General features: G+C 45.1%; 1 protein-coding gene across 2 annotated transcripts in view; it reads left to right on the top strand.

Moving 5' to 3' along the window:
- The window catches only part of Piwil2 (piwi like RNA-mediated gene silencing 2), a 69289-nt gene that overhangs the window by 43396 nt on the left and 1006 nt on the right, over window positions 1-24887 (top strand). For both annotated transcript variants that reach the window (XM_059273364.1, XM_059273363.1), the window contains exons 16-22: window positions 1024-1212; window positions 2573-2674; window positions 4087-4203; window positions 5703-5791; window positions 7940-8045; window positions 22776-23029; window positions 23531-23638. In XM_059273364.1, the coding sequence (XP_059129347.1) occupies window positions 1024-1212; window positions 2573-2674; window positions 4087-4203; window positions 5703-5791; window positions 7940-8045; window positions 22776-23029; window positions 23531-23638 (965 nt within the window). The remainder of the gene's footprint in view (window positions 1-1023; window positions 1213-2572; window positions 2675-4086; window positions 4204-5702; window positions 5792-7939; window positions 8046-22775; window positions 23030-23530; window positions 23639-24887) is intronic.

Here is a 24887-nt window from a genome sequence, read left to right on the forward strand (position 1 = left end):
TAGCTGCACAGTACTGGAGGGAAGCCCTGTCTGACCACAGGCTGAAGAGAAGGAAATACGTTACCATGGTGATTCGTCTGGTGTCAGCCCATCACCTGCTCTTCTTTTTTTTTTCTCCCTTCCTCTTTGACCCTGGGAATCCCCAGGCTTATTTTTATCCATGAAAGAAGTCAAATGAAAACAGGGCTCCCCTAAGAGACAACTAGATGTTAGTTATTTGCCTCAAAGTATAAAATAGTAGACAGTTATTTCTGGATGTTTTCGACCAACTTGGTCTTTGTGGTCATGTATGGAAAATAACAACTTTTAAAGCTTTTAGTGAAATACAGCATAGTTGCTGGGTGGTGGTAGTTCACACCCTTATAAGGTCCCAGCACTTGAAAGGCAGAGGCAGGAGGATCTCTTGAGTTCGAGCCCAGCCTGGTCCACAGAGTGAGTTCCAGGACAGCTAGGGCTCCACAGAAAAACCCTGTCTCAAAAAACAAACAAAAAAAAATGGGGCGGGGGGAGAAAAAGAAGAAGAAAGAAAGAAATACAGCATAGTTAAAGAAAAAGCACACTTAGAAGTATATAATTTGATTTTTACAAGTTAGATAGACTTTCTATAACCAACACCAAAGGCTAAGAAACAGAAATTGATAGGTACACTCAACCCCTCACTGTATTTCCTGATTATTCCCACCCCCATTCCCTGGGAATAACAACTATCTTGAACTGGCAAGAGTATATATTCTTTTGCCTGTAGTTTTTTATATATATATTTCAGAGAGTGAACAGTCTTTTATGCCTGACTGCTTTCTTTAACCTTGTGTTTATGAGTTTCATTCATATCGTTGGGTGTGTTAGTAGATCTTCATTTTCATTGTTGTATAGTATTCCATTATAAGACTGTCCAAGTTTATAAGTCTGTGAAAATGATAGGAATTATATAAGGCAGAGGGACTCAAGCAGAGGGAGTACAAAGTCATTTATTCTCTATAGTAAAATCTCCACAGTCTGAATACACCATGTGATTATTCCTAGATTCCCATCCATTTCTGGGCACTTTTTTACCCAAAGAGAGCAATGGACCAGGCCAGAGAACTGGTTAACATGTTGGAGAAGATAGCTGGCCCCATTGGCATCCGCATAAGCCCCCCAGCCTGGGTTGAACTGAAGGATGACCGAATAGAGACCTACGTCAGGACCATTCAGTCCCTCCTGGGAGTTGAGGTAATAAAGTAACTTCATTGGAGTAAACTTACAAGATCTCTGAAAGTACTTGGGTGCTTAATCTTAAATTATCTGGATTGTCAGTCTGTTAGTGGTGCCCTGGGGCCCATGTCCTCCTCATTTTCATATGAAATTCTATTCTTCATGTTCTTTGGTTATTTTCATTTCTCATTCTGTGTTGGCTTTCATGTGCTCCTGTGTGCTCTCTCTCTGGCCATTTCCTTATGAAATTGGCTGAAAGAACAGCTGGCTTAGTTCATTATCTGTAGAACATGCTGTGCTCAGGAACCAACTACTTGGGCCAAGTATTGTCTTCTGGATTAAGTTCTGAGTTGTAACAGAATGGTCTGGGCCAGAATGCAAATTGCCCTAGTGGTGAACTTGACCGTAGACACATTAACTGATCCTGATAACTGATCAGAACACTGGGTCTCTGCACTCTCGTCCCAGTTTCCAGACTCTACCTTCTTATCTCTTTGTAAATAAAAATATTTTTTTTTAATTTTGTGTGTATGATTGTCTTGCATGCATGTATATCTGTTCACAATGTGTGTGCCTGGCACCTGAGGTGCCAAAAAAGGGGTACCAGGTCCCCTGGAACAGACTATTATGAGCTTGAACCCAGGTCCTCTGCAAGAGCAGCAAGTGCTCTTAACCACCCAGCCATGTCTCTAGCCCTTTGTAAGCAGAGGAAGAAGACAAAAGAGAGGATGGAGGGAGAAGAAAAGTTGTTGGCAATAATTATCCCATGAGCCCAAGAGTCTGGTGAGTTGATTGTTCTGGGAAGATCAGTCCTAGAGTTGGAGACTCTTAGCATTGTGGTATTCTGTTTGATACCCAGTCTTGGAAGGTCCTCTGTTTTGACACTGGCTAAGAGTCCTGGAGATAGAGGCTCCTGCCAGGGGTGGTGCTGGCAGTGTCTGTTCTCCCTAGACGGAAGGTGAGGATGAGCTATTGTGGACTTGACCCTGCACACTTCCGTGTGGTGCTACGTGCCGTGCTTCCTCGCTGGAGTCTGTGGTCTGACACGTTGCTGAGTTGGCTGAAGAGCACAGGAACGTCATTGGGAGAAGTTAGAGGAGTACTCCTAGAACTCTACTGTACTTCCAAGCCTGGTCCTTATCTAGAATCTGAAGCCGCCTAGTAAATAAACAGTAGTAGTCGTTGCCAGCTGTAGATGTTAGGAGTGTATTACCTGTCCTTGAACAGCAGCTCTGAGCCAAATGCTAGTTCAGATTCAGAGGACGTTTCTGGTTGAAATGCCCACCATCTGTTTTTCAGTTCTATGTCTACCATATCTGTGTCCCATGAAAGTCCCCAGAGTGATCAGAGTCTGGCAGTGTATGCTTCTGTCCTCTAGGGGAAGATACAAATGGTCGTTTGCATCATCATGGGCACACGTGATGATCTCTATGGGGCCATCAAGAAGCTGTGCTGTGTGCAGTCCCCAGTGCCCTCCCAGGTGAGTGGAGGTGGAGGAAATGGTTGAGTCCCAGCTCAGGGCCTCTAAAGCTCCGGAAGCTGAAATAGCATTAGAGACCAGGATGGGGAGAGCCTTATGCTGCGAGGTTCTGATCAGGAGGAGCCAGCGGCAACAGGTGGCTCTTGGGAGAGCTCTTTGTGCTTCTCACAATCCCTGGGTGCTTCCCCATGACCACGCCTGGATGTGTGGGCTTCACTCTGAGAAGGGAAGATATTTTTCCAAAAGGAGCTATAAAAATAACACTCTGAATAAGATGAAAAATTTTGAATGTTCATGTGTGTGTTATGCACATATATGCCTAGTGACCCTAGAAATAGAATTATTTACAGACATATGATAATTCAAGTTTTCTAAATATAGTATGCTCAGCCCTCAGTATTTGTGGTCTTTTGAGACAGCCTCATGTAACCCAGACTAGCTTCATACTCCCTGTGTGCACAAAGATGACTTTGAATTCCTATCCCTCCTGCCTCTACATCACCCAACCCCAACACAGACATAAAGTGCCGGAATTACAAGCATGCCACCATGCCTGGCCTGTCTGTGGATTTGCATGAGCTGATTCATCAAACACAGTTTAAAACATTCTAAAAGAAGATTAGACCTCTACTGAGCTCATCAGACTCAAAAGGGAAACCCTTATGCTTATTCCCTAAACAATACAGGATAACAGCTATTTACATAGTGATTACAGTCAGTCCTAAAAATAATGGTGATCTGGATGTAGAGGAGGGTATGGAGCAGCTATACACAGACACTGCACCAGGAGGGTGTGGGGTGGCTGTACACAGACACTGCACCAGGAGGGTGTGGGGCGGCTGTACACAGACACTGCACCAGGAGGGTGTGGGGCGGCTGTACACAGACACTGCACCAGGAGGGTGTGGGGCGGCTGTACACAGACACTGCACCAGGAGGGTGTGGGGCGGCTGTACACAGACACTGCACCAGGAGGGTGTGGGGCGGCTGTACACAGACACTGCACCAGGAGGGTGTGGGGCGGCTGTACACAGACACTGCACCAGGAGGGTGTGGGGCGGCTGTACACAGACACTGCACCAGGAGGGTGTGGGGCGGCTGTACACAGACACTGCACCAGGAGGGTGTGGGGCGGCTGTACACAGACACTGCACCAGGAGGGTGTGGGGCGGCTGTACACAGACACTGCACCAGGAGGGTGTGGGGCGGCTGTACACAGACACTGCACCAGGAGGGTGTGGGGCGGCTGTACACAGACACTGCACCATTGCATGGGAGGGAGTTGGGCATCCTCTGCTTTGGGATTCCTTGTTGGGAGGGACAGGTAGGGAGGGCATGGAGCCAAGAGATGCTAGTGCTTTAGAACTGTTAACATCTCCTGAGAGATTGATGTTCTGGTCCTGTCACTATAGGTCATCAATGTCCGAACCATCGGTCAACCCACCAGGCTTCGGAGTGTGGCTCAGAAAATTCTATTGCAGATGAACTGTAAACTGGGTGGTGAGCTCTGGGGAGTGGATATTCCACTGGTGAGTGATGTTGAAATGTGTCTTTTCTGTGCCTGGCCCTTTCCCATCCTCCCCTCTTGTCATCCTTCTGTTCTCAGTGTGGATTGGGGTCCAGCTGGCTGCTGCATATTACTAGACAGACCATGAGCTAAGCATGTACTTGACATCTTCAAGTGGTGAAAAAGTGACGGCCAACGTTTTCTGACACTTGAAGATTTTCTTCTTTGGGTTCTCAGTATTTTAAGTACATGTTGACTGGAACACAGCATCGGTTGCATCCGTTAACCACTGTGGCCCTCAAAAGGCAGAGTTACCAGGTTCCTAGGGAGATGCTCAGCTCACAGAGCCTGAAGATTTACTCATTTGTTCTTCATAGAAAATACTTGCTGACCTGGTCTAGATCTGACGGGTTTATTGTGTTTAGAAAACGTCAAGTTGTTTGCAGTCTTTCTGTTTCTTTTATAGAACTTGTTTTCTTTTTTTTTTTTTTTTTTTTTGGTTTTTCGAGACAGGGTTTCTCTGTGTAGCTTTGCGCCTTTCCTGGGACTCACTTGGTAGTCCAGGCTGGCCTCGAACTCACAGAGATCCGCCTGGCTCTGCCTCCCGAGTGCTGGGATTAAAGGCGTGCGCCACCACCGCCCGGCTTTGTTTTCTTTTTTTAAAAAATACTTTTATTTTATAATTAACTTAATTTCACATATCAGCCAAGGATTCCCCTGTCCTCCCTCCTCTCACCCCCCAGCCTTCCCCCAATCCGCCCTCCATTCCCATTTCCTCCAAGGCAAGGTCTCCCCTGGGGAGTCAGCCCAGCCTGGTAGACTCAGCCAAGGCAGGTCCAGTCCCCTCCTCCCTACACCAAGGCTGAGAAAAGTATCTCAGCTTAGGTCCTAGGTTCCAAAAAGCCAGCCCATGCACCAAGGACAGGCCCCGGTTCCACTGCCTGGGGGCCTCCCAAACAGTTCAAGCTAATCAACTGTCCCACTTATCCAGAGGGCCTGGTCCAGTTCCAAGGGGCTCCTCAGCCGTTGGTTCACAGTTCATGTGTTTTCGCTAGTTTGGCTAGTTGTCCCTGTGCTATTTCCAATCATGGTCTTGATAGCTCTTGCTCATATGATCCCTACTCTCTCTGTCGATTGGACTCCTGGAGCTCTGCCTGGGGCCTGGCTGTGGATCTCTGCATCTGCTTTCATCATTCACTGGATGAGAGTTCTATCATGACAGTTAGGGTGTTCAGCCATCCGATCACCAGAGTAGGTCAGCTCAGGCACTCTCTCGACCATTGCCAGTAGTCTGTTGTGGAGGTATCTTTGTGGATTTCTGGGGACAGCTCTAGCACTCTGCTTCTTCCTATTCCCATGCAAGGAAAGAGATACCATGATAAATGAAGACCCCATGGGAATAGAACTTGTTTTCATATGTAAATTTTAAGGGAGGTTGCTTTGAAGTTGAGATAATAAAGATAGAACAATGGATTGCTTGGGTCTGAACTTTTGCTTTTGTGTTTTTGTTTTTCAACCTAGAAACAGTTAATGGTGATCGGGATGGATGTATACCATGACCCCAGCAGAGGCATGCGCTCTGTGGTTGGCTTTGTTGCCAGCATAAATCTGTAAGTAATAGTCACAGTTATATTACTGTTGACTACCTCCTTTTGATGCCTGATGTTATTATAAATCCGTCAGATGAGTTTGGGCACTCTGTGTCATAGTATAGGAAGCACTAAGTTCTTTCTTCTGTCCTCTCATATCTGTATTTGCAATGGGATTGCCACACTTACAGGCACGGATCTGCTCCCTGTGCTCTGCAGCTCTTAACAAGGACAGAGACTGCCAGCATCTTGTGTTACTAGCCTATTTAGAAATGCAATTGTCGACTGGGTGGCGGTGACACACGCCTTTAATCCCAGCACTCGGGAGGCAGAACCAGGTGGATCTCTGCGAGTTTGAGGCCAGCCTGGTCTACAGAGCAAAATCCAGGACAGGCACCAAAACTACACAGAGAAACTCTGTCTCGGAAAAAAAAAAAAAAAAAAAAGAAATGGAATTGTCATTGTGGAAGGTGTGTGTATGTGTGTGTTTCTCATGCCAAAGGTCAACATTAGTTGTCTTTTTAAAGACAGGGTCTCTCTATGTAGTCCTGACTGTCCTGGAACTCACTTTATAGACCAGGCTGGCCTCAAACTCACAGAGATTTGCCTGCCTCTGCCTCCAAGTGATGGGATTAAAGACATGGCCACCACACTAGGCTTAAGAGGTCAGAAGAGGGCATTTGTCCCCTGGAACTGGAGTTAGAGCTGTGAGCTGCCATGTGTGTGTTGGGAATCAAAACCAGTTCCTCCAGAAGAGCAGCCAGTGCTCTTAGCTGCTGAGCCATCTCTCTATCCCCACCACCCCATTTGGGGAACAGGATCTCTCTCTCACTGAACTTGGAGCTTGCCAATTCTGCTAAATTGGCTGGCCCACTCTTTGCCTCCTACCTCTGAGATTACTGGTACATACCACCAAGCCCAGTTTTTACAAGAGTATTGGGGCTCAAACTAGGTCCTCATGATTGGGCAGCAAGCCCTTTACCAACTGAGCCATCTTCTCAGCCCCAGTGAAGTTTTTTTTTTTTTTAATTAATTTATTTAATGTATGTGAGTGACTTGTCTTCATGGACAGCAGAAGAGGGAATCAGATCCCACTAGAGATGGTTGTGAGCATCTGGTTACTGGGAATTGAACTCAGGACCTGTGGAAGAGCATCCAGTGCTCTTAAACGCTGAGCCATCTGTCCAGCTCCTGAAGTGGTTTTATTATTTGTTATAATTATGAAAATAAGATATTCTCATTGCACATATCTGTAGAAATTTAGAAAGCAAAAGTTCCTAAAGTTCATCCTTCATTAACTCTCACCAAAGGTTTGATGCAGATGGACCTTCATGTTCTCTCATGCATGTTCGTGAAGCATACAGTTTTATGGAATGAACATCAGAGAGCAAGCTTACACAGACTGAGGAGGTCCCATCACTAGATGATGTATTTTTCTAAAATATTACACTGAGGGTAACTGTACGTGTGAGCTAATACACATATGTGTGTTTATTTATAGGAATGGGATATTACCGTGCACACTCTTCATCAGTTTCAATCTGTGTGTAGTGCTAGGTATGGAACCCAAGGCTCTACACATGCTAGACAAGTGCTCTGCCACTGAGCCACACCCCCTCAACTTGTCAGTTTACTTACATATTTATATCCAATATGTATTGGATATTTTCCCCATCAATATGAGGAACTCCCTTTATCTCTGCTCTGCACTGAATTGACTATTTAAATAATCCTGTGCTGGTGGTTATCAAGTCCCTTTCTATTGGAAGCAGTTTTGTAGGAAATACCCATAATCATACACATTTTGAGAGTTTTATAAAAAATTCTGAATATGGCTTACATGTATCTCCCAATCACTTTATGCTATTTAATAATAATAATTAGTATTAACTAGTGTGTGTGTGTGGTATTGGGGCTATGGCACATGTTTGGACGACAGAGCCACCCCTGTGGTGAGGTCAGTTATTCCTTCTACTTCCTCATGGGTGTGGGCATGGAACTCAGTCAGGCTTGTACTGACCCCGCAAATGCATTTGGCAGGTAGATGTGTTGAGTTGGTTCAAAGGAGTCTTGTTTGTGCACAGCAGCCCACAGGCTTTCCTGTGGGAGTGGCTGCTCACTGTCTTCTCTGTCTCTCCCTCCCCCTCCCCCACCCCCGCACCTGCCTAGCACACTCACCAAATGGTATTCGAGGGTGGTGTTCCAGATGCCACATCAGGAAATTGTGGACAGCCTGAAGCTCTGCCTGGTGGGCTCCTTGAAAAAGTATTATGAGGTGAGGAGACCAGAAATCCTAACATTTCTGCGTTTTAAGGGCTACCTATTAAATTTTGAGCAGGAACCTGGTGTGGCGGGAGGAAATCAAAGGTGAATCTCTGAAAGAACTGGAACCCAGTAGAGAGCTCAGTGTCCTGTGTCAGGTGTCTGCTGTAGAGCAGCTTCAGAGCCCAACACTGCACCCTGGTGTGGTCAGTTCACATCTGCCTGGTTGACCATGGTGCCTGCACACAGAATTCCCATGCCCTTGCTGGCTGAGTTGGAGGTAAACTTCAGCAATTAAGACTTACTAATTTAATTTACTCAACTGTTTATGACTATCATTAGCTGCTGACTCTTCATTTTGGTTTAGAACAAAAGCTGCACTGTAAATCACGTCTCATAATTTCAAAGAAAGCTACCCATGGAGAGTTGCTGTCATTAAACTGATATGAGGTCTAAAAGAGTGAGCAAGCCAGGTTCTGAGTTTTGCACTGGCCAGGACATGAAAGGAGGCAGTGGGGCCAGTGGGGCTTTGGACAGGGAGTAGACAACAGGAAACTTAGGATTCCATGTGACTGACGTCATTCTCTGAAACCCCACCTTGTTTCTTTATGGAATTCGATTCCCGCCGTGTCCTGCACATGTTAGACAGTAGGGACTCTGTGTCTAAGAAGATCCAAATGATGTGGTCATTCATCCCCAAGCTCTGTTCTTTCTTTTCTTACTCCTGTTTCCTTGCAGACCTCACTCTAAGATGACCTCTGTGCCACTTTCCTATTTTCTCCTCGCTCTTCCCTCCCTTAGCTGAAATGATTGGTTTGTGCTCTTCTCCCAGAGTCCTTCATTGTGTCCCCTTTACTGGTCATCTCATCTTGATAACTTGGGTTTGTTATTTCTGTCATTACCCAGCCTTCTCTGTTTGGTGGTGTTTGGGATCAAACTCAGGGCCTTGCACATGCTAAGTAAATGCTTTACTTCTGAGCTATATTCCCAGACCTCTCACTGGATTTTTGTTTTTGTTTGCTTTTGTTTTGTTGTTGTTGTTGTTTTTGAGACAAGGTCTCTCTATGTAGCCTTGGCTGTCCTGGGACTCCATATGTAGACCAGGCTGGCCTTGAACTCATAAAAGTCAACATTCCTCTGCCTCACAAGTGCTACCATATTCGGCTTGGGAGTGGCTTTTTTCTATTCATTTCTTTGGTGATTTCCTCTCATCTGTTTATGCTTACCTTTTCTGGTTTTCTGGATGGAAGTCTCCTGATTTTTATGTGTGTCTGTCCTATTTTTCATATCTTATGCTTTTCTAGCAAATGTTAATTCAGAAATGTCATTGTTGATACAAGAATCTAGGGCTGAACAATGAACTTTACCTAAGCTTATCCCAATTCAGAAGGCCTACCAGTTGGAAGTTTGAGTGGCTCCCCAAATCTCGCTCAGTTTTGACAATTCACTGAAGGGACACAGAACTCAATAAAAGCTGTTATATCCATGTTTGGGGTTTGTCTTAGGAAAAAAGATACAGATTAAAGTCAGTTAGGAGAAGGAGTGCACCATCCGAATCAGGAAGTACTACACAGGGAACACAGTCAGTAGTTCTCTCCTGTGAAAGCTGAGCACTTTGTTTCCTGGCACCAAGATATGATAAGGCATGTGGAGAACTGCCAACCATAACCTGAGCCTTGCTACCCAGAAGTTCACTGGGATGCATACATAGGTGTGGTGGGCTGATTAATTGACCTTTTGATTGATTGAACTCTGTAATGTTTGTAGTCTGACTTGTATGCAGCCTGTGATGCCTCTGTTCAGATAGCTTAATAGCTAATGAATGGGCAGAGTTCGCACTGTTTTGAGTTGTTGTGTGGCCCAGGCTGTACTCTGTCTGTGATTGCCCTGCTTTAGCTGCCTAAGTACAGGGATTACAAGCGTGTACCACCAAACCCAACTTGAGGGATTTCCTCAGGTGTTGTGAGCCTCTTCTCCCCATCCTGTGGTCATGGCTGATCTTTAGTCACCACAGGATCAAGGCTGCAGATGGGAAAAGAAAGCACTGGAGTAAGTTAATCATGGTCCTTAGAGCCATGAGAAGTCACATTTGAGTTATCTTAAGTTTCCAGTTTTATCTACTGATCCAGGATCGTGATGTTGTCCAGTTTGTCAGTGCCTGTACTCAGGTACCCAGGGAAAACTCCAGATCTTTAAAGGGATCACTCCAGAACCTACGTTATCTGTTATTTGCTTATTGTGAACGTCATGTTTGGCTTTTGGTTTTGAAAAAGGAACACACATATGCCATTCTCCTTATTTGTTGTTGTTTTCTTGTTTTTTTGAGCTGAGGTGTTATATTGAAGCTCAGGTTAGTTACCCTGGAAATCACTATTAATCTGGGCTAGATTTATAGATGTGAGTCATTATGCCCAGTATGCTTCAGTTTAATTAAAGAGCTAATGAAAGAAGAAAAATAAGGAAGTGGAGATGCAAACAAAAGAACAGAAATGCAGAGAAGTGAGGGTTCTTAGGTGCCTTCCCCAAGGACATGCAGCTAAGAGGTTAGAAAGTTACTGAGCGTTAGAGAAAGGCTCCAAGGGCCAAAACTAAAGCTGAGGCCCCTCAATGTGCTTGTCCTGAGTATATGTATTCCCCACTCTTTGGGATGCGAATCCTAAATATTACCAAGCTTAAAGCAAATAAAAAAAAATGGAGATAAGTGAACTCTGACTCCTTTTATCCCACAGTGTGGATGGGGTGGCCTGTGACTTCTGCCTTAGCAGAAGCAGATACTAAGGTCCTTGGCAGGAAGTGACATCATCCCAGAGAGCAGCCCGCAAGTACCCAGGGTGTGAGGAGAGAAAATGAGAAGAAACTAAGTAACTCACAGATTGAGTTCATTGATCAGATACCCTGTGTGTGGTGACACATTTCTGTTGCCCCAACTTCTCCAGAGGCTGAGACTGGAGGATTACAGTTTGGGAGGCCCTCGTCTCAAACAGATGAGGGGGTAAAGGCGCTTGCCCACAAGCCTGACCATATGAGCTTGATCCCTGGACCTGTATGGTAGAAGAGAACCTACTCCTATAGCTTGCCTACACACACACACACACACACACACACACACACACACACACACACACACAAATTGTAACATGCATCTGTCCCCCTATAAATCAATGTCAAGAAAAAAGAATAAAATGAATGAATAAATAAAAACAACTTAGTATCTTCAAAGAGATTTTCTAAAAAGCACTAAGAATTTGGACAGTGAACTGGGAGCTATGAAATCCACAATTTCTAGAAGTGAAAACTGCAATTATTAAGATTGCACACTCCATAGATAGGTGTGTTAGTGTTTTAAGGATGCTATAACAAAGCACCATGGGTGGAGGGCTTGAAGAATTACATGTGTTTCCTCCCAGTTCCTGAGGTGAAAGCTTTGAGGTGAAGGTGGCAGTGAGGTTGATTTCTTCTGGTGTCTTTCTTTGTCCTGTAAATGAATTTTCATGCATTCTTACCTCTGTGTTGATGTCATTATCTTAAAAAAAAAAAAAAAAAAAAAAGGCAGTCACATTCTGAGACTCAGCAGGGTAGGATATCAGCTTATAAGTTTCCTGGGGTGAACAGAGATGCTGCCGTCCAGAGCCATGGGTAGCAGCAGTGGTTTAAATACAGCTGAAGAAAGGTTGGAAGAAAGTGATCAGACTAAAGCACAGAGATGCAAGAGCTAAAAAACAGGGAGACCAACAGATAGTTCTTTCTTTTTAAAAAAAATTATTTATTTAATGTACACTGGGGTTTTACCTGCATGTATATCTGTATGAGGGTGTCAGATCCCCTAGAACTGGAGTTACAGACAGTTGTGAACTGACATGTGGGTGCTGGGAATTGAACCCGGGTCCTTTGGAAGAACAGCCAATGCTCTTAATCTCTTGAGCCATTTCTCCAGCCCCTCAGATATGTATTTCTATATGTATTTTTTGTTGGTTTTGTTTTCAAGGCAGGTTTTCTCTGTGTAGTCCTGACTGTCCTGGAGCTCGCTCTGTAGCCCAGGCTGGCCTCAAACTCAGAGATCCACCTGCCTCTGCCTCCCGAGTGCTGGGATTAAAGGTGTGTTCCATCACCACCTGGCTTGTATTTTGTATTTTAACTCCATACACTACCTTTTTCTTCCTCATGTGTATTTTTTTCATGTGTATTTTAAAATGTTAAAATAGTATGTTTTAAAATATGCAAGGCAGCAGAAAAACATAAGGACCAAAGCAGTGTCTGAGAAGACAGCAGAGAAGACTGTCCTGTAGCAGAGAGCTTGTCATGTCATTGATTCAGAAAGTCCAGTAAGCAGGCGGTACAATGGTGCATCTGTAATTTCAGCACTCAGGAGGCAGATGCAGGATGATCCTGAGTTCAAGGCTAGCCTGTACAGCCTAATGAGACTTGGTGTCTGTCTGTCTGTTTGTCTCTGTATGTGTGTGTCTTACATACACACACAGTCCAACACATCCCAGGAGACGAAAATATGTGTATGTGCATGAGTGTGTATGTGTTTATGTATATGTGTGCAGAGATACAGTTAGACACATTATCAAAACTTGTTGGGAGCAAGCATAAAAATAGACATAAATTGGGAGAGCAAAGAAGAGGTTATATCCTTAATGGATTAATGGGTAACTTGTCAACAGAACCAGTGCAGCCATAAGGTAGAGAGCAGTGACTTCAGAGTGCTGAAGGACACTGACCACCAACACTGGACCTAATGTCCACCTCAAATGACCCCAGTAATGAAGGGACATGGGAAGTGGAGATGATGCCCTCCTCATCAGATTGACACCCAAGTAAACTACTAAAAACAACATTGTTCACAGGCAAAAGACACTCTAGATAAAAGATAGAAATGTTAAAGGAATAAGCAACAGTAAAAGTAATAGATATGAGGGTAATTTTAAATGACTACATAACATCTAAAATCACGCAGTGTCGCATTCGATATGTTTGTGGGGAGTCTACTCTGGAATCCATGACAGTGGTGGCGTATCAGCTCATGGTTAGGAAGAAGCAAACAACATTCCAATGTTAAGTCTTTGAATTATGAGGAAAAAGTACAAGACATTCTTATGTTACATTTTATTATGATAAAGATGAATGTTGAGCTAGGCATGTCCATAATCCCAGCACCAAGCATGTTGAGCCAGGAAGATCTTGAGTTTGAGGGCAGCCTAGGCTACTGTTCTGTGACTGTGAGTGTGGGGTGTGGAAGTATGGTTTCTCTGTGTAACTCAGGTTGATCTCAAACTCCCCATATCCCAGGCTGGCCTTGCATGGTAATCCTCTTGTCTCATCCAGAAGTCCTGATATGCTCCACCACATCCAGCTATGCCTGCTGCTCTAAGGGAAACTTGGACACAGGTGCAGAGGGACTTCCGTGAGAAAGTGCCGAGACGCAGAGGAGCCCCACCCCACACTCCACTCTGAAAGCAATACAGAGGTTCCAGTGTTGTGGCTATAGCCCTGGAAGCTTGAGGGGTCGCAACCAGATTCTTCTCTGGGCCTTCAGAGAAAGCGTGGCCCTACTGACACTTTATAAACACTTAAAAGGGGGTCTTAACCAGGCCTGGTGGCCCTGCACACCTTTAAACCTAGCCCTTGGGAGTCAGAGGTCAGCCAGGTCTACAGACAGAGAGAAACCCTGTCTTAGAACAGCAACAACAAAAGGGGTCTCGTGTATCCCAGGCTGGTCTCAGACTCACTGTGTAGCCAAGGATGATGTTGAGTTTCTGGTTGTCTTGCCTCTGCTGCCCAGGGTCAGGGATTCTTGGAGTGTCCCACCACACATACTCCATGCGGTGCTGGGGTCGGACATGGGGTTCATGCTGCGAAGTCAGCACTCTCCTAACTGAGCTACACCTCAGCCCACTACTCACATCTTGATTTCATCTTGCAACTTTCAGAACCGTGAGATAACAAATGTCTGTTGTTTGGAGCCGCCCAGTTTGTGGTTCTTGGTAATGACAGTCGTGGGGAAACTACTACTATTCTTCATCTTAGAGGGGAAGCAGCAGTTTATGTTTCCCGTGAGTGGGATGCCACTAAATGTAGAGGTTTTTCATGGAGCACCTGGATAAGATATTTTTTATCACACAGATTGAAGTCCCCTTCTGAACCAGCCTTGCTAAACAGCAATAAGCATGATCACTGCAAACAAAGGTAGCTTCCTGCTCTTCCAGTTTCTGTTTATTGCAGCTTCATACTGGAAGTCTTAACTAATGCGATAAAGAAAGGAAGCTGGTTTATTTCTCCTAAATGTTTTCACTTTGTCTTAATGGCAATGATGTGTGTGGGTTTTTTTTGTTTTTTTTTTGTTTTTTTTTGGTTTTTCGAGACAGGGTTTCTCTGTAGCTTTGCGCCTTTCCTGGAACTCACTTGGTAGTCCAGGCTGGCCTCGAACTCACAGAGATCCGCCTGGCTCTGCCTCCCGAGTGCTGGGATTAAAGGCGTGCGCCACCACTGCCCGGCGATGTGTGTGGTTTTGTTTGAAGTTCAGTTCTATAAGAAAGGAAACTGTTGGGGATGGAGAGATGTCTCGGTGGTTAAGAGTACTTGTTGCTCTTGCAGAGGACTCAGGTTCAGTTCCTAGCACCCACATGTTGATTTACAACCATCTCTCTCCAGTTCTAGGGGATCTGACATCCTCTTTTGAACTCTGTGGGCACCAGGCAGCACACACGGTGAACATGTATACATGCAGGCAAAATATTCATACATATAAAGTAAATCTTAAAAAATGTTTAAAAAATAGGAAACTGTGTTTCCAATATGGTTTGAGTGCCCGTACAGCTTCATGTATTAAAATTTGATTTCCACTGTAACTACTGACAGACTGGAATTTTAATCTGACTATGGTGTTTAGAGGTGTGGCCTCTAATCCCAGCACTTGGGAGGCAGAGGTGGGCAGATCTCTATGAGTTCAAGGCTAACCTGGACTATATAGTACATTCCAGGACAGCCAGAGCAACATAGTGAGACCCTGTCTCCAAAAAAAAAAAAAGAAAAGAAAGAAAGAAAATGGTAAGACTCACATGTGGAAACTATTAAACTGATGAAGAAATAAAAAGAATTCTTTGTTCATTGGTAGACTTGATATAATTGAGGTGTCAGTTCTTCCCAGTTATAACAGCAGAGTCAGTGGAATCTCAGCAAGTTCTTTTGTAGACATCAACAAAGTGATTCTCAGACACAGGCTAGCCACCATAATACCTAAGGACAGTCTGAAGACTGATGCTACAGAACTAAAACACTTCACCATAAAGCTGTGGTAATTGGGACTGTGTGAGTCTCATGGGAAGATAAGCAGCGAGTTAAGGGAAAAGAACAGCCCAGAAATACACTGGGCAAGTGTAGTGGTAAAACCTTTGCTAAAGGAATGGAGACAAGGCAGTGGGAGACTGAAGTCTTTAACAGATGCTGCGGGAACAGCTGGCCTGAAACATGCAACAAAGTAATAATCTTGACACAGCCTTCACTGCGTAACAGTTAGCTCACAGTACCTCACATATCTATGCTTAAAGTGTAAGACCCGGGCTGCAGAGATGGTTCAGTAGTTAAGAGTCCACACTTCCCTTGCAGAGGACCAAAGTTTGTAGCCAGATGTTTCTCCGGTCCTGCCCGGCCCTGAGGTCCAGATGAATCTCTTCACCTGCAGTCCCGCAGCTGCTTATAAAATAATTACTCAGAGGCTTATATTAATTACAAACTGTATGGCTTCTGGCTTCAGCTTCCTGCTAACTAGCTCTTTCATCTTAAATTAACCCATTCCTATTAATCTATATGTTGCCACGTGGCTGTGGCATTACCAGTCTGCTGGCATCTTGTTGCTCCTTTGGTGATGACCTGGCATCTCTCCCAACTCCACCCTTTTTCTCTCTGTATCTCTGCTTGGATTTCCCACCTGGCTGTAAGCTTTCTTGCCATAGACCAAAACAGCTTTATTTGTTATCCAATGAGATCCACACATATCACAGCATACAGAAAGACATCCCACAGCACAAGTTCCCAAGTTTGGTTCCCAGCACCTGGATCAGGTGGCTCATAATTACCTGTAACTCCAGTTCCACAGGAGCTGAATTCTTTGGCCTCCATGGGCACCTAAAATAATGTGTCTATGTGGAATCTCAGCAAGTTCTTTTGTAGACATCAACAAAGTGATTCTCAGACACAGGCTAGCCACCATAATACCTAAGGACAGTCTGAAGACTGATGCTACAGAACTAAAACACTTCACCATAAAGCTGTGGTAATTGGGACTGTGTGAGTCTCATGGGAAGATAAGCAGCGACACATAGACACATACATACAATTGACAAAATAATATGATTCTTTGTAAAGATGCAAAACCCAGCCAGCTACTTTTGCATTTTATACAAGTCACCAGTGGCTCATAGCTATATGATGCTGAAGCAGTCCTTCCACAGTTGGAGGCTAGTCTGAGCTACATAGACCCTGCCTCAAAATAAATAACTAAAAATTAAAAGAGGCAAAATGGCCTGCTGTGGTGGCTCATGCCTGCAGTCTATAATTCAGCACTTGGGAGGCAGAGGCAAGAGGGCTGTGTCATGTGTTGGATGTCTGTCCAGGAGTGGAGGAAGGTGGTACACAGCAGTTGGGTGTGGTGGTACACACTGGAATCCTAGTACATGGGGCTAAGGAAGAAGGATTTTGCCTCAGCTTTGACTCCAGCCTTGGTTACATAATCAATATCAGGCCAGCCAAGGCTTGGCTACATAGGTCCTGTCTAAGGCTAAGAAGGCCCTGCCTCACTGCACTTCTCCTTCCTCTAAAGTAGAAGACCAGAGCTGACATGAAAGAATGTCACCAATGTCAAGTAAGCATACAGAAAGACATCGACCATGCCCTTAGAGCCTTACACAGAAGACCAACATTGACCTGCCATACAGCTGTGACAATGGCACAGTAGTCCAGGACACTGGGAATACCAGATGCTGGGGTGATGCAGAGCCGTCAGAACGCTAAGTTTGCCATTACACAATCAAACGTACTAATAATATAACATAAAACTTCCCCCAGAATCCAGGAGTCCTGTTCTTCGATATTTTCCCAAACAAGTTGAAAACTAGGAGCCTACAGTAAACTACCTGGATGCTGCTTACTCGTGCTCACTGACACCTGGAAGCAGCCAGTGTGCTCTTTGGTGGGTGAATGTCTAAATGACTGGCATACCCAGACAATGAGGAGCTTACTCAGTGCTAAAAAGAGATGAGAGACCAGGCATAGTCATGCATGTCTAATCCCAGCACTCGGGAGGGTGAGGCAGGAGGATTACTGAGAGTTCTAGGTCTGCCTGGGCTACTATGTGAATTCAAGGCCATGCTGGAGGTTAGTGAGATTGTGTTTCAAAAAGTAAAAAGAAGGACAGGCACATAACTCAGTAGTAAATCACTTGCCTAGCACATAGCCCTGAGTTCAGTCCCTGCTAGTGAAGAAGGAAGAAAAAGGGAAGAAGGGAAGAAAGGAAATGTATGAAGTTGAAATAACTGTAAGCTGGGATCCAGCACTTGAGAGCAGGAAATAGGTAGATCAGAAGTGGAATGTCATGCTCAGCTACATACAGAATTTGAAACCAGCTTGGGCTATATGAGACCCTGTAGCTAGAGTTTTCCTGCCTGGCCCATGGTCAGGGCAAATCTCTCTCACCCGCCAGTCCCACAGCCACTTAGACCCGACCAAGTAAACACAGAGACTTATATTGGTTACAAACTGTATGGCCGTGGCAGGCTTCTTGCCAACTGTTCTTATAGCTTAAATTAGTCCATTTCTATAAATCTATACCTTGCCACGTGGCTCGTGGCTTACCGGCATCTTCACATGCTGTTTGTCATCGTGGCGGCTGGCAGTGTCTCTCTCACCCAGCTTCCTGTTCTCTCAATTCTCCTCTCTGTTAGTCCCGCCTATACTTCCTGCCTGGCCACTGGCCAATCAGTGATTTATTTATTGACCAATCAGCAACACATTTGACATACAGACCATCCCACAGCAAGACCCTGTCACAAAAACAAAACTACCAAGTTCAATGCATATTAGAATAAATGGCGTTTAAAATGAAAGGTGGTAACTACTAAAGTTTGAGACCAGTGCTGTTTTTTTTTTTAACATGTTTGCAAATGGCTGAAATATCTGACTTAAGAGTCTACTGCAATACTACACATAATTTATTCTGAAAAGTGCTATCGTAATTTATGTCAAAATTTCTCATGAAAATGTCTCGGGATATGCTGGGGATGAAGCTTGGTAACAGAGTGCTTGTCTGGTTTGGTCTCCAGCAGGAGAGAAGAGAAGTTTTCCACAGAGCCCATCCTGAGAATCCCGTCTGGCACATCCAGTTCATTGCACTCATGTCCAGCTGCCTGGTCTACATGTGTGCTCCTGGCCACTCCAGCTTTACAAGGCTGGGTACCAGCCTTGCCTACCACTTGCGTGTGGAAATCAAAACAGGTTTACACCTGCCTCTGCAGCTTTCTCTCTCCTGACTAAGTCCCTGAGCTGACTTGACCTGCTCCTGACTTGAGCTTTAACAGTTCTGCCTGAGCTCTGACTGCTGCAACCTGAAATTGCTGCAGAGGTGCCCTCAGCCTGGGGCTGACAGAACCTGGGGCTGGACCACCTTTGTTTGTTCGATCTTTTATTTTGTCTTGTGTAGAGAGTCACTGTGTTTGTGTAGGTCTCACTATGTTGCCCAGCATGTCTTTGAGCCTCTTCAAATCCTCTTGCCTTAGCCTCTCAACTATTGGGGTTAAAGTGGTATGCTGCCATGTCCAGCTTCTAGGTGTTTTTGATGAGCATCTGATCCTAGAGAGCAGAACAGGGCAGTGCCTGTGGCCTATAAGACAATGTTGTTTCTGTATTTCAATTCCAGCTTCCCTTTTCTCACATAGTTGGGAGGAGGTTGGGGTTCAACATTATCTTGAGCAAACGATTGCTGTCCAAGGGGGACCTGTTCGACTCCTGTCTGCTCCTCTTGTGCTGGTGGAGATGGAACCCAAGGCTGTTGTATATGCTAGGCAAGCACTCTCCCATGAGCTCCATCCCAGCCAGCCCTGGATGGCCTCCTGCCTCAGCTCCACCTCCCACCCCACCCCCCACTCCCGTACTGGGATTTCAGGTGTTCACCGTCATTCCCAGCTCTTCTGTGTCTTCGGGTCCTAAGTTGAAGGGTCATGACAGCCCCTTTCTTCTCTCCAGCCTGTTCCCGCAGTCTGTCAGTGGAGGAACCTTACAAGTCTCTGTGTCGTGCCTCAGACAGCCACAGCTGTCCTTCCTGCCCCTTGTCTTACACTCCCTGCTCTGGCTGCCTGAATTGTCTGTGTGTCCTGACACAGTCCTCCCCTTACACTCTTCTGTTCCCATAGCGGTTTACTTTTTCTTTTATTCTTTTTGAGATAGGTTCTCAGGCAGCACAGGCTGACCACCAGACTCTCTCTGTAGCTGAGACTGGCCTTGAACTTTTGATCCTGCTACTGCCGTCTCCTGAATTCTAGGATTACAGGCATGCACCGCCACACCTGGGTTTTATCTGGTGCTAGAGGTGGAACCCAGGGCTCCGTGCATGCTAGGTAAGCACGTAGCAGCTGAACTCCGGCCAGCAGTGTTTTACTTACTCCTCTTTGATGGTGTTTGCAGTGCTGGGGAGATTCGCTTTGTGTGTCTGGCTCCCAGGTCTCATTTGAACTCCATGAGCATTTGCATGTTAACAAAATAGTTTTGCAGAGCAGAGAGAGTAGAGACAGGAGGACTAAGAGTTCTAGGCCAGCCACAGGTACACAGTGAGTTTGAGGTCAGCCTGCACTAGATGAGACCCTGTCTCCAAATGGACAGACAGATGAATTTTGCAGTTTTCTGAGGCAGTGCAATGGCACATATCTAGTGGAGATGACACATTCGTTTTTGTGAATGAGTGGAGCTCACACCAAATAGCATTCAGCTCAGCAGCTGTACTGCCCACTGGACCCTGCCAGCTGCCCAGTGCCAGGAGCACTGAGATGGTGCTCTACTGGCCATTTAGTGTGCCATGTGTCCACAGCACTGACGGGCTCTACACCATACACTTAGCAGTTCTCCTTTAGGCTTGTGATTGACCTTATATAGTGATCCTTCCCTCGACTATCATTTTACATAGTAAGGACAGACTAGGTGACCTAGAGAATTTTAACATTGTTGACTAGGTGTAAGTCCATAGCTGGGAGCTGGTCTTTCAGTTGTGCTGGAAGCTAACATAGTCTAGTGCCACTCACTCACTGACAGGTTAGCACAGGCTGAACACCGAGGTAGTGGCAGAAAACACTTCAGATGAATTTGAGTTCCACTTTTTTTTCACTCCACTCACCTCATTATTGTCTTGACCTGACTTGTTCTGAACTTTGACAACAAAAGTTAGTTAGTTTGAAACAGGGTCTCAGGCTGTGTAACCCAGGTTGGCCTTAAATTCACAGTCCTCCTGCCTCAGCATTGTACATGCTAGAAGTACAGACATCCACCGCCACACCCAGCCTCTACAGCCTTTATATATATTTATATGTTAAACTGTACATCATCTTATATACCAGTGTGTGTGGTGTATGTGTGTGTGTCTTCATCACTCTCCAGCTTCTTGTTGAGATGGAGGGACTGATGGAGGTCAGAGCTCACTGTTGGGCTGCATGGCTGGCCTGGGAGTCTCTGGGAGTCTCCTGTCTCTGCTCCCAAGGCTGCTGCCCCTGGCTTTTTATGTGGGCCCTGGAGAACATGCTAGTCTACAAGCCCTCTACCCACGGAGTCACTTCCCCAGCCAGTGTGTTTACCTAAATATGTACATATAACTTCTTTCCTCTGCCTTGAGAACGTGGTGAGGTGATCTTTTTACTAGGTTTTTCAACAAGAACAGAATTTGAAGCCATAGCTAAGAAGCAGTGGAGTCAGACTCAGCAGAGCTCCTGACCCCAAGTCCCGTGTTTTTCCTCTGTTGCTTATGTGGAAAGGCACATCTGCTCTCCCGAGTCACCTCCCCTCTTACCACAGCGCATCAGCTTCTGAGTGTGGCTGAGTTTTGTGTGTGCTCTGTGGCTAAAGTTGTAGTTCCTCACTGGGGCCGTATCTGGAGACGCCTGTGGTTATAACTGGAGGAGAGTGCTGCTGGCATTTAGTGGGCAGAGACTTGGGACAGCACTAAACGCAGATGTACAGAGCACAGGACAGCTCTAATAGTGAACACTCATCCATCTCCGAATACTGGCCTCCTGGGGCTGAGAAACCCTGCTTTAGAGTCTGGAGACCTTGCAGTCACTCTGTATACAAGACTGTTAAGAGGAGGGGACTGAAGTCCTGTCACATTTAAAAAAAAAAAAGAAAAAAAAAAGGGCCAAGGGGGAGAGATGAGAGGCAGAAAAAAAGTACCACAGATAGGGATAGTAGCTCCAGTGATTGTGAAGATGTTTGTAAATGTTGGAATGTTTGAGGTGTCTCGGAAAAGGGGAATGTTCTTTTTTTTTAAAAAAAGTTTTGAAACCAGGGTCTCATTATATAGCCCTGGCTGACCTGGAACTCAACATGTAGGCAACTTGGTCTTGAACTCACAGAGATCCATCTACCTCTGCCCCTGGAGTGTGGGGGTTAAAGGCATGTACTATCACCACCCAGCTTGAAACATTGAATGAAAACTTTAAAAAGATGCTTGAAGGGAGGAAATTTGAGACCAGAGTTTACCCCACAACTTAGGCTAACCTGCAGTTTATTGTGTAGCCTAGGCTGGCATCAAATTCACAGCAGTCTTTCTGCCTTGGACTTTCGACAGCTTTGATTACAAGCCACCATGCTCAGCAAGATCATTTTTGGAAAAGAGTTTTTTTGAGATAAACTTTTCTTGTAGAGCCGTCTTTACAGAATGTAATGAGTATTTAAGCTTTACTCATGATTTATCTTTTAAGGGACAAGAACCTACATTAAACTGTAATCAGTACTGAATGTAACCAAATGCACTCTCAGGGCTGATGCAGTGAGCCTTACCTTACCTTACTTTATTAGGTATCATAAGTGTATCTGACATCCTACTAGTCAGGGGACATTCAGTAAAGAAGCTATCACCTGTCAGCAACTTGGGATGTTACTTGTGTGTTAAAATCTGAGTCTTAATTCATGTGTTAGACTTTCCTTAACACTCTGGGTTCTTTTCTGGACAGATGTCAGCATTAAATCCAAGTCAGATAAACACTGACTTACCTTTTCTGGCCATTATCTTTGTAAAAATTTTGAGTCCTTGCTTCCTCCTTCTCCTTCCTTCCTCTTCCCTCCTTCCTTTCTCCCTCCCTCCTTTCCTTCCTTTTTCCAGAGACAAGATTTCACCATATGGCCCAGGTGCCCTAGAACTCATGGTGATCCTCCTGTCTCGGCCTTTCAGATCTGCCATTGCAGATGTGTGTACCATGCCAGGCTCCTACCATTGCCTTTTAACGGCTTTAGCTCTTTTTGAGGGTAGGCTGGGAGCATGTTACTCATTGCCGAGTTTCCCTTCATATTTTATAGCACCTTGGCTGTATCAAGCCTGTTTGCTACTCTGAACAAATCTAGAAATGGCATGCTTGGCAGTCATGTGCTTTGGGCTAACTGCTACAGGGCCCACCTGCCCAGACTCCAGCCTGTACAATGACTGTGAGCTTTTCACTGTGGTCCTTGAGCCAAGGGCCCTTGGAGTCACCTCCTCCAGCTGTCATTGCAGGTGAACCACTGTCTCCCAGAGAAGATCGTGGTCTACCGAGATGGAGTGTCTGATGGCCAGCTAAAGACAGTTGCCAACTATGAGATCCCTCAGCTGCAGAAGTGCTTTGAAGCTTTTGAGAACTACCACCCCAAGATGGTGGTGTTTGTGGTTCAGAAGAAAATCAGCACCAATCTGTACCTTGCCGCTCCCGATCACTTTGTGACCCCCTCCCCTGGGACTGTGGTTGATCATACCATAACCAGCTGTGAGTGGTAAGTAGACAAAATGAGGAAGAGTAAGCTGGAGAAGTTGCCTGTTGCCTGAATATTCCTGGAGAGGTGTAGAATGGAATCCTCGTTGGGGTGTTGAAGAAAGCAAGCTTTGATTGAGCTCAGTGGTGGAGCAATAGTCCTGCATGGGCACAAGTGCATCTCTGTCAACCCCCCCCCCCACACACACACACACACATACACACACTTGAGTACACGTGGCATGCACACACATTTTGTTACTGGGGATTTAACCTTGTGCCTCATGAATGCTAGACAAACACTCCACCACAAAGCTGTGTTCAGAGGCCTAAAATTTTTTTTTTGATTTTTGAGACAGAGATTCTCTGTGTAGCCCTGGCTGTTCTGGAACTGGCTCTGTAGACCAGGCTGGCCTCGAACTCAAAGAGATCTTCCTGTCTCTACCTCCTGAGTGCTGGGATTAAAGGCGTGCTCTACCACCACCGAGCTAAAAAAGTTTTGTTGGTGCTCTTTCTTTGCTAGGGTGGATTTCTACCTTCTTGCCCATCATGTGCGGCAGGGCTGTGGCATACCTACACACTACATCTGTGTCCTGAACACTGCAAATCTGAGCCCTGATCACATGCAGAGGTGAGCCTGTCAGAAATGTACTTGTTCTCACTGTTCATCCCGACTAATAGCTGAGTCATTAGTCACTGTCCCTCAAGATAGCATATTCCTTTTGTGTGTGTTCTTATGAACACAGGTCTAGAGGCTAAGGTCAGCATCAGGGTGTCTTTTCTTAGCAGCTGTCTACCTTGATTTTTGAGACAGTATCTCTCACTGGGATCTAGAACTCCAGTTAGACAAGGTCTGTCTCTGGTGTTGAGATTACATGCACTCACCATGTGGTTGCTGGGAACTGAGTTCCGGTCCTCACTCATGCAGTAAGCATTTCACCACCTGAACCGGCCGGCAGTATTTTACCCCTTGACTCTCCCAGATCTTGATAGTATAGTAGTTATCTTTTTGAGGAGTGATTTGTATTCCTGTTTTATATTAAAATCACTTGAACTTTAAGAAAATGTGGGTACCTGCTAGCCTTCACTCCTGTGTGTTATAAAGCATTGGTTTTGTTATGTTGCCCAAGTTGGTCTCAAACTCTTGAACTAAAGTCATGCTCCTAACACTCAGCCTTCTGAGTAGCAGAGATTACAGGACACACTACCATGCCTACGGGCATTTATATTTTAACAGACTGCTCCAGCTGCATGTGGTAACACGTGCTTATAATTTTATCACTCAGGAGGCTGAAGCCAGAAAATCACCTAGAATCACCAGCCTGAAGGACATAGTTAGTTCCAGGCCAGTCCCAGCTATATAACAAGACCTTATCTCAAAAAGCTAGCTAGCTAGCTAGATGGAAAGATAGATAACCACTGCGAATGACTAGGACATACAGCCATGTTTATGATGTACTGACACAGTAGACTGGTAAATGTCCTTTTAGCCTTTTCCTGTAGACAAAATAGGTTTTCCCTTTGCGATGATTTTCTTCTTTTATTGTATTGTATTTTACATGTACAGTGTTTTCCCCAAATGAATATATGTACACCATGTGTGTGCTTGATGCTTGTGGAGGCTAGAAAAGGTATCAGATCTCCTGGAACTGGAGTTATAGATGGTTGTAAGCTATCATGTGGTTGTTGGGAACCAAACCTGGGTCCTCTGGAAGAGCAGCAGGTGCTCTTAACTGCTGAACTATTTCTCCAGCCCCCCTTTTTTAATTAAAAACAAAAACAAACAAACAAACAAATAGGGAAATACCTAAAATGAGAAGGTACCTGTCCTTTGGCTTAAGTGGAAATGTAAACAATTCCAGATTAAAAAATAATGATTA

This window comes from Peromyscus eremicus, chromosome 9 (assembly GCF_949786415.1).
Source record: "Peromyscus eremicus chromosome 9, PerEre_H2_v1, whole genome shotgun sequence".
Lineage (NCBI taxonomy): Eukaryota > Metazoa > Chordata > Mammalia > Rodentia > Cricetidae > Peromyscus > Peromyscus eremicus.